Here is a 20,354-nt window from a genome sequence, read left to right as displayed (position 1 = left end):
TACAGCACTTCATGAACTCCATGTTCACCTGAATAGCAGAATATCACTCATTTTTTAAAATATTATTTTTAATACTTTCTAACAGCAGAAAGTTTGTCTGATCTGGATATGTGATGTGTAGATGTAAAGATCAGTGCTGCCAGACCTGGCAGAGAGGTGCTGGAGTCTTTGTCCCACTGTTCTCTTTTCAGACCTTTCTGCCCACCTCTTGTACTCTGAAGTACATTTTCTAACCTAAAGATTGTGGTTACCTATTTCTCTAGCCTTTCCCACCAATACAGAAGCAACCAAGTCAGTACAGATCGTGAAAAAAAGTGAGACGTGGGCATGTTAGGAAGACCCGGACATGGTATTTCCAGACTAGCTTCGAGATGAGCCCAGATAAGTAGTGCCAAGTATTCCTTGCCCTGAGGAGCACTGTGCTGCTCACAGACTGGCTCTGGTGGGCTGTCTTGTTTCTTGTGTATTCCAACTTAGTAGCACGTCCCCTATGCAGACAGGGAATGAGAAAACTCTTTAAGGAAACCTCACAAAGTGATATAATGAAGGATGATCAAATCTTTCAAGGTAGATTTATGCAGTATATTTAAACAGTGAATCAAAGCTGAGAAGGAGTCACGAGGGAGAGACCAATATTCTCCTTTTAGTTTCATTAATGCTGAGGAATTTCTCAGCAGTTGTTGAGGAAAGTCAGATCCTGATAGTGCAAAATTCTTTAGACTTGATATTTTGCTGGAGAGAAAATGCTCCACGTTTGCAAAAACAAAGTTTCTGGATGTTTGCTTAGAATAATACATTTTATAATATTCATTCCAATGTAAGACTGGAGATTTAAGGTCTCATAAAGAAAAGTTTTGACTAACAGATTAGAATTGAAAAGCTGAGAGAGAAAATTGTTGCTGTTTCCAGGGTACAGAATGTGCTCTGAAATGAAGTAGAAAGATAAATTTCCTTAGACTGGGTTCTGTGACACGATGATGTATCTTCACCTGATATAAACATCAGCTCCTTGCTGGCAGTGGGTTTCTCCAGGGTACTTTTGCAGTGAAGGGAAATGAACTTTGGCTCTGTCACCAATTATGTTATCTGTGCCCTGCACCTCTGACACCAGTGATGAAAAAAATGTGACATGCTTAAAGATGATGAAACATCAAATAATTCCATTCTCTGCAGTAAAGAGAATAAGAAAGTGAAACCAGACAAGTGATGAATACAAAGGAAAATAATGTAGCCAAACCTGAGCCTGGAGACTTTTTTTAGCCCTTCAGTTGATTGGTGTTTTACGTGTGACACAGCTGGCAATGCAGTGGGAGACATTGCAGCACTTAGTGTGAAACTTACTGCATCTTCTGGATACTTTTCTAGCAAGATTAAAAAAAAAAAAAAGACAATAATGGGAATGGTTTCAAATGAATATGAATAGTGAATGAGATTCATGCTTTTGCAGTTTTGAAAAGAGTTTTGAGCTTCCTGTGTAGTCACACTGAGCCCACAAGTAGTTCATGTCTGCAAAAATCATTGGACAAACATTCATAACTTGTCAGCTTCTCTGAATCTGTAAAGCACATCTGGCTGATGTGCTGCTATCAGTATTTATTGACATTTGGTAGTAAAATCCTGTTCTTGTTTTTTTGCTCTCTCTCACAGTTCAGTGTCTGCATAATAGAGCAAACCTGAAATAAATATTCTGCAAGAGAATTTGTCTCAAGCGAGATCAGAATGGCGCATTTGATTTCCATGTTTTGTTTTTGCAGAAAGCCAAGTTGGAACCTTCAGGCTCACCTTCTTCTTTGTATGAAAAGTATAGGTCAGTTGTAGAATTTGCTTCCTTACAGCAAATGTTTTACAGCTGTTGCAATGAAAATTAAAACACATAAAAAGTATTTCTTCTTCATCCTGTGCTCAAATTCCACAGGGCACATTTCTGGCTCTTATTTATAAAAAAAAAAGTTAAAGTTATTCAGTTAAACAGCTGAAATTATTCAGTCTCACAAATATCACTATGTCTTTCTTAAGGAAAATATCAGGGTGTTACCCCTACATTAAAAGTAAAATTATATATTTGGCTGCTTATATTGAGCAGCTGAGCTTTTAAAGGAAATGTTCCATGACAGTAACTCCAATGAAATGAAGCAGAAGTGAGAGCAGGAAATGTTAACATTTCAGTCATTATTAATAAATGCATTTAACAGAAGACAAATGTGTTTTGGAAGAAAAAATGTTAATTTTTTGAGAAACCCAGTGGGTATAATGATATTAGCACATAGAATCTATACATTGAAATAAGAACCTTAGTAATGGTGATCAGGATTTGCATCTACTAATTACTGTTTGGATGTTGATTCCCTGAACAATTAGGTATCCTCCTAGCCTATTTTTCACAATTAAATTTAACAGCTCCTTTACAAGTACGAAGTTGTGGAATAAATAGCCAAAAGTATGGAAAAACTGACAGAATTCTACAGTACCAGAGTAAATCAATTATCAGTTTTATTGACAAGCCCTGTTTGTTTGGACTATTGAACCTCATACCCTTGCATCAGAGTAAAATGAATACGTTATCACTTCTAATGGGGGTTCTTTCTTTCAACATCTGATTTCTAACCGTGTGAAGGAAGACACCTATGCAAAGCTCCAAGGAAACAAGGGTTGGGTAGTAGTAATCCACAGGCAATCATAAGGGAGATGATCTGTGAGCTTTGTATATGTTTGCTTTGATATCGGCAGTTGAAAACTAAAGTAGAAAGGAAAGTACTTTAGCCATAAGGCTAAAGAATACAATCTTGGGTTTGCCCTTTCCAACAGAGCATGATTGCTTAAATGCTGTTTCTTGAGGCAAGCTGCTGAAGTCTAAGAGGTAGAAAACTGTGACCATCTGTTTTACTGGGCAATTCACTTCAAAGGCATGGACATAAGAGGCTGTGAGACTTAGCTGAAGTCCTGAGCAGCAAGGAGCATAGGATTAGTGCATGGAATATTTTCACCATGAACACTAAGCTTTATGAATTGATCCAGACCACTGATTTTCAGCCAAGGATTTTCATTCCCTGCTGTAGATGGAAAAAGGTGTGGAGAAAGATGTCAGTCAGGGACAGTGATTGTATCTGACATTAAAGGTGAGATTCTTCTGATTTGTGTACTTCCATCTGTTATTTAATACTAGCACTAGATCTTTGTAGAGAAGTTCTTGTGTGGCGTTTCTTTTCTTTTTTGTAGGGTTTTTGGTTGTTTTTTTTGGTTGTTTGTTTGTTTTTTTAATGTTTGTTTGTTGGGTTCTAATAGGAAAAGTAGGAAAAGATTTGTCTTCAATCATTTGGGTGGTCCTGTCCATGGTAGTGTGGGCAGTCCAGGGAGTTCAGGGGCAAATATACCCTGGTCCCCGTACAGCAGCAACATGCTTAGATGGTGTCTGAGATTGCAAGGGAGTATTGTTTCTGGATGCTGGTATCTTGGGGGAGACACGTCTTCTGGGGAGACACATCTTCTGTGAGGGTGCTTTCTCCTTGGAAATCTCATTTCTGTATTGTGATAAAACCTAACCCTGGGACTGCCTCGGGGACGAGCAGCAGCGCTAGGCATTACCTGGCCTGCCAGTACAACATCTATCGTCAGATCACAAAACGAGTTTTCTTTCTCTGAGGAAGGTAATTTCTTTTCAGAATCCCTGTTTCAGTTTTTCAATTAGCACGTTGGCTGAGATTAAGGCTCTGTCCACCATGAACACAGAGAGCAAATATCTATTTAGTCCAGGCAAAGCAAGGAAGACAGAACAGAGTGAGATACTCAGTTAATTTTCAATGGACCTCACCTTTGTTCAACCACCTGTCGGACTTGATTTGACTTGACACTTTCAATAAGAATTTTTTGTTTCTGTTACACATTACTTTCTAGATTTTTTCTTGAGATTTGTAGCTTATGTTAGTTGAAAGTTTATCTTTTAGATCTCTTCCATGGAGGTTTATTAGTGTACGTTCATTTTTCAGGAATGGACAGTCCATGAGTCCGTGTAAATCATCCTTGAAAATAAAATGTTTTTTTGTAAATGGTGTCTGTAAGATTTTAGTTTGTGTGATCTATATACTTTTATAGAGTATACTTGTGCACTCACCTTTATTTCTTCAGTTTCTGATGATCTCAGTAAGTTAAGTACTAGGAGACAAAAGGAGAGTGACTGGAGCTGAACTTTTTGCATTTTGTTTGCACCTACTAACAGTCAGAATTACAGTATTCAGTGATTACCCTGCAACTCTGTAGGAAAACTGATTACTTTGTCAGAGGAAATTGCAATCTAATTCATACACCTTTCTGGTTTTTGTACCACTTTCACGGAGCAGAGTAAAACCAGATGATAAGATTCCCAACTATAAGTTTGTCTGCCTAATTAAGCTTCTCCAAAGCTATGAAGCCTTGTGGCAGCAATTATCTTGCAGTTATAGTTGCTCTGATAAATAACAATTTATCCAACAGTTTTCCAAGGTTTGCTTTTGTGTTTACATTTTTTTTCCTGCAGTCCTGTACTAAACTGCAACATCACATGAACTGTCAGGTTTTCCTGTATTCAAATCTCTTATTTTCTGCATAGTCCGTTTACCTAAAATCAAACATGTTTGTGGGTGGGTTTCTGTTTTGAAAATGAAAACCTGATACTTTTCTGAATAAGTTTTTCTTATGCAGGGTACTGAACATAATATAGTTAACAGAAAAACTTTCGTTGCTCACTTACTTGGTTGGTTTCCCCTGTGAACATACAGTTTCTGTTCTTTGGGTGAGTTTTGGATTAAAAGATTTATAGCTGATTTTTTATGACAAATGCCATACAGAAAAACTGTGATTTGTCATATTACAAAGAGGAGCCAATTCCATGTAAATATTTAATGCTGGATGCTTAAGAAACTAGTCTAGTAGTGCATTAATGTGTGTTCTATTTGAAAGATGACAGTCCTATCACTAAAATATTTCCTCTGCCCTGTTTAAATTCTGTCCTTTTATTTGTTGTAGATGGGGAACTCAAGGAGATTTCACCACAACTCATCCTCGGCCTGTTGTCAAAGTAAAACTCTTTACAGAAAGCACTGGGGTTCTGGCACTTGAAGATAAAGAACTTGGAAGAGTGAGTATTATTGTAGAAATGTGAAATTTGTGAGAAATTATGTGTAGAAATGTGAATATTGGTAAAACATACAATAAAATGGTAGAAGTTATTCAGTACAGCATTTGTTCTGCTTTTCCAGTTATTGGTGATCGTTCTCAATCTTCAAAACTTGGTATATTGACCTGTATTACTCTTCAGAAATTTGCATTGTGGATTCATTGTGCTTTTCTTTGCCTTAAAACCTCTTTTTAAAAAAAAAAAAAAAAAAAAAAATCATAGATTACCTAAGCTGCTTTAGCTATTCAGATTAAAATGAAGAGAGGAGAGAGAGACTTGGCATTTAGCAAGTATATAAAACAACTGGAGAAGGGAGACAAGGTCTAAATTGGTGGAAGGATGTAGGGGGAGAAATGGTGGAGGTAGTGTTGGACTAAAATAAGAATTCTGACTCTTGTACTGTTTCAGCGTCCCTTTTCCCATTTTCCTTATCATGACAGGATCATCTATCCTTCCTAGACCAAAATCAGGTGTTGCAGAACACAGTGTATCATATAAAGAGGATGGAATGAATGAGATAGAGAATGTCAGTCTCCCTCAAATTCTTTTGAAATTCTCCCCTCTGACACATGGGGGCAGCTCATGTTTTAACACTCAATTCTGCATTCAGGGTCATGGCTGGTTCTCATTTAAGCAGAGGGCTTGTTAGAAGAGCAGGGCTCTTTCCCCTTGGTGTCTTTGTACTGTAGACAGATGTGTAAGAATCCGTGCTCCTACATATTCTTTCATATTTCTACACACATTTTAAGGTCAAGGCTATATCTTCAGTATTACCTTTTCTTGCCTCCTCTCGTGTCTTTCTGGGAGACCTCCAAGGTTACTTGGTGAAGAAGCTTGAAGCTGAGCAGATCAGGATCAGTGGTACTTGGACTGAGAGTGGGGAGTAGATGCTGAAAGGGAGGGCTGAAGGGTCTGCATAGTGTTGTTAACCACAGAGAAGTACTTTTTTTGCCCCTGCCTGCCCAGTCTTTTCAAAGAAGCAAAAGAAAAGTAAGTGCAAAGGTGAAGAACAGAATATATGGCCACTGGGAACTGTGGCCAGTGTATTCATTGTTGAGGAGTAGGAGAAGAGAAGCAGCATTAACAGGATAAAGGAGCTAAGAAGAACCACAAGTATTAACTGGCTGCTGTTGTCCCTGCAACATTAAATAATCAAAGTTCAGGTAAAGGCTTTGGTCTGCTTTATCAGACTGCAGCTAATTGGCGTTTCTGAAACAGGCAGTTCAAAAGGTTTTAAATGATTTTAAAGAACTGAAATGTTTCAAATATGAAATAGTGAATATAGCTTTCACCTTAACGGTATTCTGTAGCCCCAGATTATTTGTTGGGGTTTTTTTTTTTTTTTTTTTTTTTGTCTGCCTCTTCTTTCTTCCCACTCCTGCCTTTCTTCTGACACATCTGTGTTTGTTGGCTGATCAAAGTGTTTTAAAGAAGATCCTAACTTTCCTTGCTCTGTAGGACTGGCAAAGGGAAAGAGAATTAAAAAAATAGGTTATTGTAAGAGGCTAAGCTTACTGCCCTGCTGTTGGAATCTGATTCAGTTTTCCTGGTCATACAGCAAGACATACAAATGGTGAGAGAGAAAAGAGTAATCTGTTTTTGTTCTTGATTCTTTTGCTCCTGTCTTTCAGTACAACGTCTGCCTGCTTTTAGCTGTGAGGTTTGGCTGTTTGTACCAGAATTAGGCAATTAAGAGAATTGCTTTTTGGTGCTTTTTTTTAGTTGTCATAAAGGACAAGGGGCCAATACCCTCCATTCTCCTGCATTAAAGTTTGTTCTGAGATTGGGGAAAGCAAACAGAAGTACTTGAGAAATACTTAGATACTAATTTTACATTTTGTAATCAGTTCCTGATTTATGGAAAATGTTCAGTCTCCATACCTTCTAAAATACTTAATTCACCTTTAGAGTACAGTGGAGACACTGTCATACATCAGCATGCTGCTGTTCTCTGTAGGGTAGAAGAGGCTGTGTACTTGTGCTTACATGGCCTACAGATGTAAGTTGTGACTTACTTACTTTCTCCTCTCAGTTATGTATACACTTCTCCTTATACACATCTGCAGCTTTGCCAAAGTACTCCGTCTGGCTCTGCCAGGCAGTAAGAGACAAACTTCCCACAGTGACCACATCACAGAGTCACAGAATGGTCTGAGCCTCGAAGCCCAGTCAGTTCCAACCCTGTGCCATGGGCAGGGCAGCCACTCCCCAGCTCAGGCTGCCCAGGGCCCCATCCAAAACGGCCTGGAGTGCCTACAGGGATGGGACATCCGCCACCTCCTGGGCAACCTGCTGCAGTGCCTCACCACCCTGACTGTAAAAGACTTTTTCCTTAGATTTAAATTCGAGCAGCCTTTGAAAAGATGCCAGATCCCTCTGGATAAGCATAGCTTTTGTAATAACGTTTGTCAGCTTCATGGCTGGTCAGTGCACTGTGGGGACTCACTGGAGTACAGCTAGGTTAGTTCTGCTCAATAAAGGCCTGAAGATTATTTCACTGGCATATTTTTTGTACTAAAAAATTTAGCTGAAATCTGCCATTCCTGAGGTAGGCTTGCTGTGGACATTAATTCTCATTTCCCAAGTATTTTCTTCAAAGCATGTGTCTTGACCTGATACTGCTTTTCTGCAGTATTGAAGTTTGTGTTCTCCACACCCTGCAGTTCTGTTTAATCTGTAACTAGAAATAGAAGGTGGCATGAAAGTACATGATTTGAATTTTAAGCTTCCATCAGGTACAAAGGGTTTGTTCTGGTACCAAGAGACTGGCTTTTTGTGCACATAAATCTCAGGTGTGAAATATGGAGTTGGCGATGGATTTTCCCAGAACTGCAGAAGAGAAGTTTTCCACCTGCTTTGTTCCACGTGATGGCTGTCTCTCAGACTCATTAACTTCAGCGTAGACCCTGATCTCAGCATGGTAGATCCTCAGTTTGAGAAGGTGCTGCGGATTTCCAGAGGCAGGTGCTAGTGTTCGAGTGGGAGGGAAGCAGGCTCCTGCTTTTAGTGAAAAGGGGAGCCCATACTTACAGCTTTGTTCTCAGAAAGAGTATGAAATATAGACATGCAGAATATAAGAACTAGAGGCTACTTGACACCTGCTATAGAAGTTGCCGGATGAGCACTGAGTGAGAGAAGGGTGTTGTCAACTGTGTTTCACATTTCCTTTCAAGGTGTTTAAGATGTGCTTAACCAACAGGAGGTAGTTCTTGTCTAATACTGACATTGACTTGTCTGACATTGCTCTCTTCTTCTGAAAAATAAAGTAAATCCATTTGTGAGCACCAAGAGATGACTTTCCTTGTTAAGGGATGTTTTTCTTGCTCCCTGCTGACTGTCTTTAAATAAAAAAGTAAAACTTCAGTCTTTGTTCCACAGAAACTGGAGGCTGGCTAGTGAAGCACAGTTTTCTGTTAACACACACACACAAAAAAAGGGGGAAATGTGGTGGACAGGAAAGGAAAAGATGTTATTTAGATCTGAGTTTGACAGAACATGAGCTTCAACGGTCACGGTCTGTGTCTGTGATTGTACATATCTCAGCATCCAAGGAACAGTGAATTTAACTGCTAGAAATGATCAGGCTTTGTCTTTGGGCTAGAGACATAGGAATCAGGAAGAGTTCAGAAATTAATCAAGTGTCTTTGAAATGTGTGTCTCAGTGATCTGGATGCTTCAGAAATTGTGTACGTGTATACAAAAGGCAGAAAGGATAGAAACGTTTGCATTGTACATACAACAGATGAGGAAGCATGAAGATGCAGAGTTTGGAGTAAATACTGAAGTATCAGGCTGGTGGCTGATGAAACAGGGATCTGACACCACTTTTCCTTGTTCGGTATTTCGTGTATGAAGATGTTCAAACCCAGTAATTCAAAGTGACAGCCATTGTGCTTGCTTAGCACACATGTGAACACAATGTGAGAACAGCAGGTGGTGTTTGATTAGTGGCACTTTTTGAATATAAGAATATTTCAATCTCCTTGCTCTGAGTATTCAATTAAAAGCAAACACTGTCTCCCAACTGACTTGTCAGAGCCAGCTGCAGCCAGCAATAATCAGCTTTGCAGCATTATTTTTTTTCATTGGTGCTGTTCCTCTTGAATTGATTTGAAGACATTATGAAATAGCACCCATACTTGCATGACTGCCTGGTTTCTGAACACTGACTACACTGGGCATTTTGTCTACCTTCTGTGCTGTGTCTGAATGGCCTCAGAATAGAGGTGATATACTGCAAATACCTTAATATAAAGCCTGCCATCATGGGAACATGTTTCTCTACCGCTTTTACAAATGACTAAAGTTTCATAAGTTTTTCTTTAAGTTTGGAAAATGGCAATAGGTTACTCCCCCCACTACTTTTTCTAGTACTGCATTATGTCTGGCTCCATGCAGTTGTTCTTGTGCTAACAGTGGCTTTCATGGAATCACAGAATCATTTGAGTTGCAAGAGGTCATCTATTCCATCTTCCATCTCCTCTTATATGGGAATTGCTAGGTCACAGCCTGAACCATGGTTGAACACCAGGTGAAAGAGCATGGCTAACACAAGGAGCTCAAGTGCAAGCAGTGCACCTGAGGGATGAAAAAGGATGGACCTGGGGTCCACCCCTCCTTATCCTGATCCTCAGGGCTAGCAGCTGAGGGAGCAAACTCTCTTCAGAAGTGGTGTTCTTTTCAAGACATTGCTAGACTTTGGAAAGGCTGAGCTATTTTCTATATTGCTTTCTAAACTAAATCTTCCTGAATGTATTTATAAGCATGTATCTGTCCTAGTAGAAGGTGTTATTGTCTCTTTTTGTTGTTCCGTCCTCCTGCAATGAACAGGAATGCCTACAGCTAGATCAGGGAGCACAGAGCATAGCTCAGCCCAACCTTGAATGACTCCAGGGATGGGGCTTGCACCACGTCTCTGAGCAACCTGTTCCCCTGCCTCATTACCCTTATAAAAAGCTTCTTCTTTATGTCTAATCTAAATCTTTCTTCTTCTACTTTGAAACTATTTCACTTTGTCCCATCACAACACACACTCCTAAATAGTCTGTTCACTTCCTTCTTTCTTCTCCCTTTAGGTACTGGCAGGCTGCTCACAGGCTGAACAGACCCAGCTCTTGCAGCCTGGCCTCATAGAGGAACTATCCCTTGAATGTCTTTTTTCAGTAGCTCCCTGAGACTGCAGTATGTCAGATTCTTAAGCTTTTTTCTTCATTCAGACATGCTCTCTATTAGTTTTGGGGAATGGGTTGTTTGGGAAGGACTTTAAGACAACTAACATCTGTTCATGTGAGCATTCAGATGGCACCAGTCAGTATCTGTTGAGTGCATAAATTGAAAAGTCTTCCCAGTTCTTTCTCAATGCCAGTATTTCGATGGCTCTTTTGCTATACACCTGTTCTGGTTTTATTTTTCTTTCTTTTTAACCACCTGTTACCTGAAGCATTATCTGAGCACTTCTGCTGTAATACAATTGTAGCTGAAAAGCAAGAGGTCACTCAGTAGATGAGATCCTGGCATAAGATCCCTGCATACACCACGTACCCTTGGTGATTGAGCTGTCATTAACCTTTAATTTTCAAGGAGAGTCACTTTTAAGAGAGCCAACTCCTTTTTCCATCTCTGTGTTGGGCCTTTCCTGGATTATATTTGCTTGTTGTGGCAGTGAGTGACAGCTTGGCACTCAGAAGCATAAAGAACCTGAACAGAATGCTGTGTTTGATACCCTGCTGCTGGGATGCTCTGAGAAGCTTCAGTTCTTTCCACACAGACAGCATCTTCTTTGCTGACATCAACCTGTATGTGGGCAAGTATCTGGTGTAGCTCAGAACAGCTCCAGACTTTTAAGTCGTGAGGGAAGGGGACTTGAGGAGAGTCAGCAGACTGTCAAAAGCAGAGACGTGTCCCCTATGCAAGGGTAGGGTCAGAGCTGCACTCTGTATGGTGTCTAAATGGCTATTAGTGATCTATTCCCTGCCCCAAACCAGCTTCGTTAATTTTTGGCCTGCAGTACCACTTTCAAATTGGCAAAAATCAGAGTGTGTTTAACAAAGAAACTTTCCTGTTATCTTTGCTCAGACAGTGACTGGCAGCGCCAAATAATATTGATTATTTCATAACATAAAATTTGCCTGTCCTCCCTGCTCCCACTGCCATCAGTTATCTTTTCAAATCACCACGTTTTAAATCACAAAAGAAAAAGCCTTGCATAGAATCCATTATCAGTCCTATTGCATGATGGAAGGAGCTTCAACAAATAAAACTGGGGGAGAAGATCATGGCATTGTGGGTATTTATTTTTTTACATTATTTTAAATAAGCTTGAACTGATGCAGAAGAAAAGTCTGGCTTGTTTTGAAAAGGCTTTTCCTGGACTGCACCTTTATTTTTTTTTAATGCTGTGTAGTTTGAACTGCATTGAAGGGGAGAGTAGTATTTTCTTGGTTCTTGTAATAGCATGTCAACTGTCACCTACCTGTCAGCCAGAGCATTAAGGAGCAGCTGCAACTCTTCACTTGCATCTTTTTTTGCCTGTGATGGGGAGCCAAAGCTCAGCATAGTCTGCTCAGACTTGCTGCAGCTCACAAGGCCTTATGCCCAAGCATGCTTCTGTTTGTGCTCTAGACCACCCAGACTTGTAAAATCTTTCTCAGATTTTTCAGTGCTCGGTCAGAACAGCAGGTAACTGCAGCACTTGTGTGCAGCTTCTGAATACCAGAGAGCAAGAGTGGGTTGGAGAAGCCAGAAAGCCAGAAGACAAATTGACTGAGTGAGAATTCAGTTGTGAGCGTGGGATGGAGGGAATAGAGAAATTATTTTGACTCTCTTGATTTTTTTCAAGTGTGCTTCCAGCCTGCTGCTCAGCTTGTCTCTGAGCTTGGGTCCCCTCTAGAGGCTGCATTATGTTCTGGCAGTATAACAGCTGTGGCCAGGGATGGTTACCTTGAGAGCTTTATCCTAACCATGGAAATACTGATGTTTCTGTGTAGCGCTTCTGACTGTGAATCTTCTGCAAGTTTGTCTGCTCTGAGAAAGCAAGACCACCACAAGTTCAGTCTGTTCTATCTTCCAGGGCATTTTGAACAACTAGCCTGTTCCCTGAAATCTTTTTTTTAAAGGAGAAGGTGATCAATTTACCAAAGATGGAGGAGAGTTAGGAGTTCCTCAGCTGGATTGACTGTTGGCTTAGGTGAACATCAAATGGCTCCTTTTATTGTCATCCAGCTGGGACTTACATAGCTGAATCACAGTAAATGTTGATCAGTGAAGTCAAGAAGAGATATTAGCTCAGTATCCTCCAGGTGCAGCTGAGAAGTGCTGTGTCAATCATTTACAATCCAGAAGCAATGTTTTGAGAACTTCACCTTGCACAAATATGCAGGTGTGCTGCTCTATAATATTGAAGATTTATGTATTTATTTTTCATTTGAATGAGGAGACACATAAAGAGGATATGGACTTGCTGCTTTTTCAGTACCAAACTGTAGCTGAGTACCCTTAATGATCATGAGAAGATTGAATTTACTGATTTACCTCAACCTGTGTTAATTTGGTTTCAATCAGCTGAAACAATGCAATGTACAGCAGCTGAGCTTGGTATGTAGTACTCACATATAATGTGCCATTCATTACCTAATGCAGATTATTCATTAGGTTACTTATTGTAAACAAGTGTTATTATGCACATATATTTAGTATGTTTATGATATATACAATTCATAGTTTGCTGTGTTGCTGCTGAGTAATCTACTGTGATGATTTTCACAGATATAGGAACATTAAGGTAACAAAGCATAAAATAAAAAAAATGATTTGGAAATATATGATGTAGAAATAATTCTACGAACATTTTAGAAGTACCAGGTGTGGTGAAAAAATATTCTGTAGGTGAGTATGTATATTTTCCAGACAATAAAGAGTTGGCACAATTTTATTTAAGTATGTACCTAGAACTGCACCTGTAAATTTGTGATCTGTTAAACAGTGTTGAAAAAGAAATCTGAGACAAGTAGCCTAGGAAGCTTCTGGGCTGTGGAGATGATACTGCATCGCAGTGTGTCATCGTGGGGAAATGCCTTAGATCCAAATTTCAGCATTTTTTTTTCCATCAAGAAAAATCTGCTCAGTGCTTTGGTTTCAGCTTGTGTCACCTGATGATCCAACGCACATTGGTTAGGTGTGCCCTTGCAGGCTTAAGGTTATTTTGAAGATAATTAATGCCTGCAGAACACTGCGTGTGTGTATATGTGTACTTGTGCATAATGACAAAAGTGTTTGAAGTTCTTGAAATACAGTTTGTATATTCCAGTCTTTTTAGTTCTTGTACTTTGCCATTCTTTCTTTTAAATACTGAGACAGACACAACACAGCGCATGTCCAAGTACTCTGCCAGATACTTATTCATTGCAAGAGGTTTGAAAACAAAGCTCAAAAATACTTTAAAAAAAAAAATCAGAAAAGAAATTGTCAGTCCTGAAGTTATGAATTAATTATACACTTGTCAGCTTATATTTTCTTCTGCATTGTCAAAAATCAAGAAATTGACAGGAGAAAGATGTGGTTTGAGATGCATGAGCGATAATAAGCTGTTAGAGGACAGTGACTGCAATCTGTAGAGAAGAAAAGAAAATCATAACATCACCTATGGACCTCTATGAATGCCGAGAGATTAAATGCAAGGAATGAGGAATAATTCTGTTTATATAGTATTGCATTTAAAGAGATAGACAAACTAGAAGTTGTTTCTATTTGAGATTTCAGAACTCCAGAGTTGCTATACTTCAATGCTTTTCAAGGGAAAGCTTTTGCTCAGGAGGAAAATGAACATACTTCTTGGAAAAGAGGGAGTAAGCACTGTTATAAATAGTGCTTGCTATGCAATTGTGAAGAGGCAAAACAAATTACCCTTCTGATTTGTGACAACTGGAATATGCAGCTTTTTCTGCTATCTCTTTAACAGGCACAGAACTCGATCATTCTGAGAGGTTACTTTTCCTGCTGATGTTACGGAGGTTGCACACGTCGTTAGGGCTGATGCATTGCACTTCTCTGCTTTGCTAGCACTCCTGATACTAATGGGACACAGGAACATGCTTCTGCAAAATACTGATGTGGGGAGCTGAAGTCCTTCAGTTTACATTATCCTGCATGTGAATAAATCTGTTGTAAAATTTTTGGCTTAGTAATATCCACTGGATTTATGTTTGCTTGAGGATTCTTACCCAAGTCTTTGATTTAGCTTTCCCTGAAACAGAGAGGGGAATATATTGTGTTTTATACACGTGACACAATATGCAACTACTATTTATAAGAAATTAATTTGGTGATTAACTTTATGATTAGTTTTAGTTACCAAGAAATAAAAGATGGGAAGATACTGCTTGTAAGAGTAACGATAGTTCAGAATTCACTGACTATTGCAAAACTCTCCCAAGAAGCATGTTTGGATGGTTTTAGAGTCTAAATTGATTAAAAAGTAATGTTAATAATAAAATTTCCCTTCATCCTTATTTCAGCAGCATTTAACTATGTGACTGTGGTTATGAACTTAATTAAGTGGTAATATTTTATTGTGCTAGATATCAAAAGCTGAAAGTTCTGGATGGCAGATAAATATTTGACTGTTTGTGACTGATAGTGGTCTAAAAATAATGTTTAATTACTAAAATTATCAATTAAGTCATTTAAACATTTTAGTTAAGTATTTAAAATTCATGTTTATGGTGTTGCTTTTTTTAATGTCCATCTGTATCAATTTAACAAAATGTTTGTGTTGCATATTGATGTGAACTGAACACAGTATCTTGTATATATTACACTCCGTTTGCAACAGAGCTTTGGAATTAATTTCTGATTTCTGTGTTTTTTACTACAGCTGGCTTTTGTTAATGCTACTGATCGTAACTGAAGTTAGTAAGAAGCAGCATGTTGTGGTTATATTCACTCAAGCAGTGTCTGTCACTGCTGTTGCATAGAGTTATATAGCATGTTGTTTCAGAGGCATGTTTCCATGAGGGTACTGAGTAATGTGGAAAACTGGGCTCTTGTTTAACTGTACAGAATGGTGAGAGGCTGCCCAGATTGGCTGTGGATGCTCGATTCCTTGAGCTGTTCAAGACCAAGTTGGATGGGGCCCTGGACAGCCTGATTGAGTACCAGAACCTGTTGTTCTTTGTTTAAAACTGTTAATTCAGAATGGTCTTATGGAGGAAATTTGTTTCAATTCATAATATGAAAATTTCCAATTGTAATAATCATTCATCTATTATGATAGGAATGTGTCAAATATTTTATTTAAATTATGAAACTTTTTTTTAAGTTGCCTTTCAGAGTGGAGGAGATCTAATAAGAATCTGAACTGCTTGGAAGTTTCCATTAAAGATAAGCAGACTTCTTAATCAGCTCAGCATTTATTTTATTACTTGCAGGTAGTGCTGTATCCGACATCCAACAGCTCCAAGTCCCCTGATTTGCACAAAATGATCGTCCCCAAAAACAGCCAGGACAGTGACTTGAAAATCAAATTGGCAGTGAGAATGGATAAACCACCTCACATGAAGCACTGTGGGTAAGTGGCTGTTTTCTGCCAGGTTGCATTCTATTTTTTTTTTGCCTCATTGTGCCTATGCTTAACCATATGTAGCAACAACATAAAGTGTGTAAAAACAATGTAAGTGTGTACAACAGCTGTTAGTGTGACATTGTGTTGTTTTATGTGTAAAGTTTATAATAGTCAGGAATAACATCCAGTTCAGTGAGATGTAAGGAGAGTTATTGAGCTGACTGACACACAGAGCTAAAAACTCTGTCAATTACAAACTGATTTTAAATATTACAGTTTATAACACTTCAGAAAAGCCAAAGTTGTTATTTAAGAAATCGAAATTTTCCCATTAAAATAAGATTAATCATATATTCCATGTAGGGGTATTTGCAATGCTATCATCTCCCATTTTCTTCATATGTCTGCTCTTCTGTCTTTCTCTTGAATTGATGTGAATGTACCAGTTTAAGGATGTTTTCTTGCCTAGCTCCAAAACTAAATGCAATAGATTATTTGTAAAAACATCTCTAGAGGAAATTGCTACCACCATTCCTCATCCTGGCTGCAAAAGCAGTGAAGTTGCCTGCAGTAAGCAAGGCTGTGTCTCGTGTCATAAAGCTATCACTGTTACGTTCTGTTCTTCTAAATTATAATTTAAGCAGATGTCAGTATGGAGCCAGAGGGGATTACTGAATCACAGAATGTCTTGTGCTGGAAGGGGCCCTAAAGTTCACCTAGTTCAACCACCCTGCCACAGGCAGGTTGTCACACAGCAGCTCAGGCTGCCCAGGACTCCATCCATCCTGGCCTTGAATGTCTGCAGGGATGGGGCATCCACAGCTTCTCTGAGCAACCGACTGAAGCAATGAGTGCTGCTGAAGTGACGTAGTGTTGCTGTGTTCATCAGCAGCCTGTCAAACAGCATACACAGTGCTTGGATACAGGGATTGATTCCAGGCTCTAATGCCTTTATATCCTTCTACCCATCTGCAACGTATCAGGTATCTTCACAGAGTGTTTTAACAGGCAACTGGATAAGTTGAGATTGGTTCTGCCAAGGAAATTGATTAATCCTTGTTTAATTTAAAAGCTTACATAATCGACTGAAATGAATAGAGGAACAATAACTAAAATTAGTAAAGCAGTAACATCAAACAAAGCACTACTTCGACAGTATGAGTAACAAATAATACACAAATCACAAATAATACAAATCAGATGCATTTAACCTGCACGTAACCTGGCATGGTGGTGTGCTCCACTCTACAGCTACTTCAGAGAGGTTATGCTGCCATGCTCCTCTCCCACAGGTGACTGTGGGGAGTTCCTGCATTTGATCAGGCCAGTGATAATGCTGGAGTCGTGCTGCCCACAGACCGAATTAAGGCATAACACACAGTTTTTTTGGACTTGGGCCTAGCAACAAGGGCACAGCTCCAGTGCTGCTTCTGGTTGTGCTCCAGGTTTCTCCACAGAAATTGTGGAGACCCAATTCCACAGAGATTGTGACCCAGCTGGGGGGCTGTTCTGTTCTCCAGAGGGTTTTCCTCACCACCCAGTTTGCTTTTCCATACTAGTTTATATCTCTAGTCCTTTTGTCTGAGAATTACAAGGGTTCCCCAGTCAAATATTATTTTTAAGGATTTAAATCAATCATCATCCTTTCCATCTGCTATTTCTAGTTACTGCCTTATGTTGTCTTTGAATCCTAATCTCTGGCACAGTTTCTTACCTCTTCATTTTACTATAGTGTCACTGTTTTCATTATTCTCCAGACAAAAAATTGATTTTTACTTTTTCATTTAGCAAAGTCAGAGCACCAAGGGAGGCCTGTATGGGCTGCTCCACTGTAAGCATCCATGAAATGAAATAAAATGTTGATGATGCCTCTATTGGCCATTGAAAGAGTTAATGAAATACTGATAGCGCTGAAATACTGATGAAAGCATTGGAGTTTCAGTGGGAGTGGAGGGAACAGAAGTCAGAAACTCTCAGCATTAGGAAAAGCAGACACTCAGGCACTCTCACAGCCTTTGCTTGACTTCCTGTGTGAGTAAAAGTATGTTTGCTGTATTTTTGAAAGGGATTACTGTCAGATTATCACACAAATTAAATCTGTTCAGTTCGGAACTGATGCAGCATTATATGAGAAACACTCATTTATGCAGAAGCTGGAAAACGTGCAATGAATGAAGGACAGCATTACAGGACACAAAGAAATGTGTTGTGCTGAAGGTAGCTGAGAGATGCCGGGAAGAACCTGCCTCCTTTTCCACCTGTAGTAGCTGGTGGTATGCACCTAATTTCCTGTGCTCAGTTTGGTAAGCTGGAATCTCACTTCACAGAGGTGCGTAACATACACAGAATAGCTGAAATCAGTAGAAATAAGGCTGTAAATATACATACAGATAAAATTTTTGGTGATGTATTTTGATTGAAGTGAGAATAATAGTGCTTACTTGAGAGAAGACGAGGGAAGGAATGGGTAGGGAGGGTTCATGCACACTGCTAGCCAGCTCATGCTCAGGGGAGAAGCAGGATGGCAGCCACTGTGCTCACCTAGGAGCAGAACTTGCGCTCTGCCAGGGGTGTTATTGCTCTGCAGACCCCTGCTGAACCTGCATGAGGCAGAAAAGTAAATAGCTCCATTTTCTCTCTCAATCAGCATGTGCATAACAGGCAGGGAAACAGGCCATGGGAGAAAATAAATTCTTGAAGCGCTGGATTGCAAGCCTGCTATAACCCTGAATAGTGAAAAGGGCTGGGAGTTCGTTTTGTTTCATTTCGCATTGGTATGTAGTCACATATTTATGCACGGATTCATAGCGTACTAAAAAGGGGAAAGCAAAAGGATGTGCTTTTGCAGTACTTTTGCAGTTTCGTTGCGTCAGAGTTCTATTTTACAGCCATAATAACAGGCTTTTAATGCCATTAGTATGGTTATCCTCCATGAGTTCCAATTTTGTCAGAGCCGTCTCATGCTTTATCTTTGCCCAGTCTTTGAACCAGGTAACTTTTATTACCCGCATAGAGCTGAGTTTACAAGCAAACAAAGAAGGTTCATCACTGTCTAATCTGTTGCTGTTAAACAACAGTGTTTCAGCTGGGAACCTCAAAATTTATTCAAAATTGAATTAAAATCTTACCACACGGTCAGTTGCAGAAAGAGGGATTTTGTTAAACTAATTTTATTAAACTAAGGATTAAAAAACTGGTAATGAGCCCTCTTTGTCAGATACAATAGCTATGCTCAAATATTTCAGATTCCTCAATGTCAGTAAAGTCCACAAACCCATGCTAATTATGGGTTTATGGTTTTATTTCCTTGGGAAATGTTTCTCCTATTTAAACTGAATTTAGTTATTGACAGGGGAGACATGCTGAAAGTCCTCAAAACCCATCTTGTTTCTATTCTTCAAGAATATTTATTTTCACAAATTATGCTGTCTTGTAGTTAAATTGAGATTTTTAATTTCACAGATTATATTCTGTGGCTGCAGTGCCTTACAAACATGTTCCCTCTCTAAATATCTATACTCATAAAAACTAATTATATTTCAAATAAAATTATAGACTTGGGATTTTTTCAGTACAAGCCAAAACCTTCTTAAGAGCAAGAAATAAAGGCTACTTGTATGCATCTTACTGCATAGTATTACTATTTATTTCTGATTTTTTCTTTCAAATTTTTGCATGCAGGGCTCAAATAGTGTGGAAAAAAAAGTGAACCACAACAATCCTTTTCTATTTAAACCCTGAGAATAGATAAGAGAAGGTAGCATGCACAGCTAGAATATTCTGGGTAATGACAAGGTAAATGTTGCTCATTAATTAGAAACTGCAGAACAGGTTTGAGTATGGGCAATTTGTGATACTTCAGATTCCTTTCTCATCATTCATAACGTATTCTCATGGAATACAGTAACCTTTCTCAGGTTCAAAATGCAGACTATATTCAAGAGACATTTTTTTTATCTTCTCATTATACAACAATACAAACATTTCTATCCATGTCTTCCACTGCAGTCTGAAATCTAAAACAAATCATCAAAGGAAATAAAAGATGTGGTCTGAAACTTTGCTATATAAAATGCTAAAAGCCCATTTATTCCTGTTAAGCTAATAGAAGTGCTAGGGAGCGTTTGCTTCAGGAAGACTCGCTTGGCTCTCCTTAACTCATAATTAGGGTTGAAAACCCAGGGAAGACAGGTTAACCCACTCGAGATGTGTGTTACTGCAAATACATTCTTCTAAACCATTTTCTTATAAAGTACCTTTGCATATCTGTGTGCATATAAAGTAAGTGTTACTTTTCAAAGTGTATCGTGCCAGTTGAGCTGTCTGTTAGCATAACCTAGTGGTTACTGAGGGGTATTTGCTTTCAAACTAGAAATGTAAGATGGATACTGATATTTTATCGTATATCTTTTTTTTTTTTAATTAGTCATGTTTAATAATCATATCTGAAAGAGTGAAATAAAAAATAGTTTTAAATGAAATTCTTACCAATTGAGCAGCCTATACAGGACAATATTACGAAGTAATATTGTTTGCTTTTGACTTTCAAAGTAAAATGTGTAAGCGCTGCTCTTGTCTAGAACATTTTCTAAGATAAAATGGCAAAATTTGTCCCTGTGCGTTCTGCTTTTTGTTGTGACATGTTGC

General features: G+C 38.8%; 1 protein-coding gene across 7 annotated transcripts in view; it reads left to right on the top strand.

The window, feature by feature from the left end:
• CADPS2 (calcium dependent secretion activator 2) overlaps positions 1–20,354 on the top strand; it is a gene marked incomplete at both ends in the record, with an annotated part of 304,052 nt that overhangs the window by 142,768 nt on the left and 140,930 nt on the right. For all 7 annotated transcript variants that reach the window (XM_079548166.1, XM_079548165.1, XM_079548162.1 and 4 more), the window contains 2 exons: positions 4,999–5,110; positions 15,574–15,713. In XM_079548166.1, the coding sequence (XP_079404292.1) occupies positions 4,999–5,110; positions 15,574–15,713 (252 nt within the window). The remainder of the gene's footprint in view (positions 1–4,998; positions 5,111–15,573; positions 15,714–20,354) is intronic.

This window comes from Tetrao urogallus (assembly GCF_951394365.1).
Source record: "Tetrao urogallus genome assembly, chromosome: 1".
Lineage (NCBI taxonomy): Eukaryota > Metazoa > Chordata > Aves > Galliformes > Phasianidae > Tetrao > Tetrao urogallus.
The sequence above is the reverse complement of the archived record's forward strand: the minus strand, read 5'-3'. Positions and strand labels throughout refer to the sequence as shown.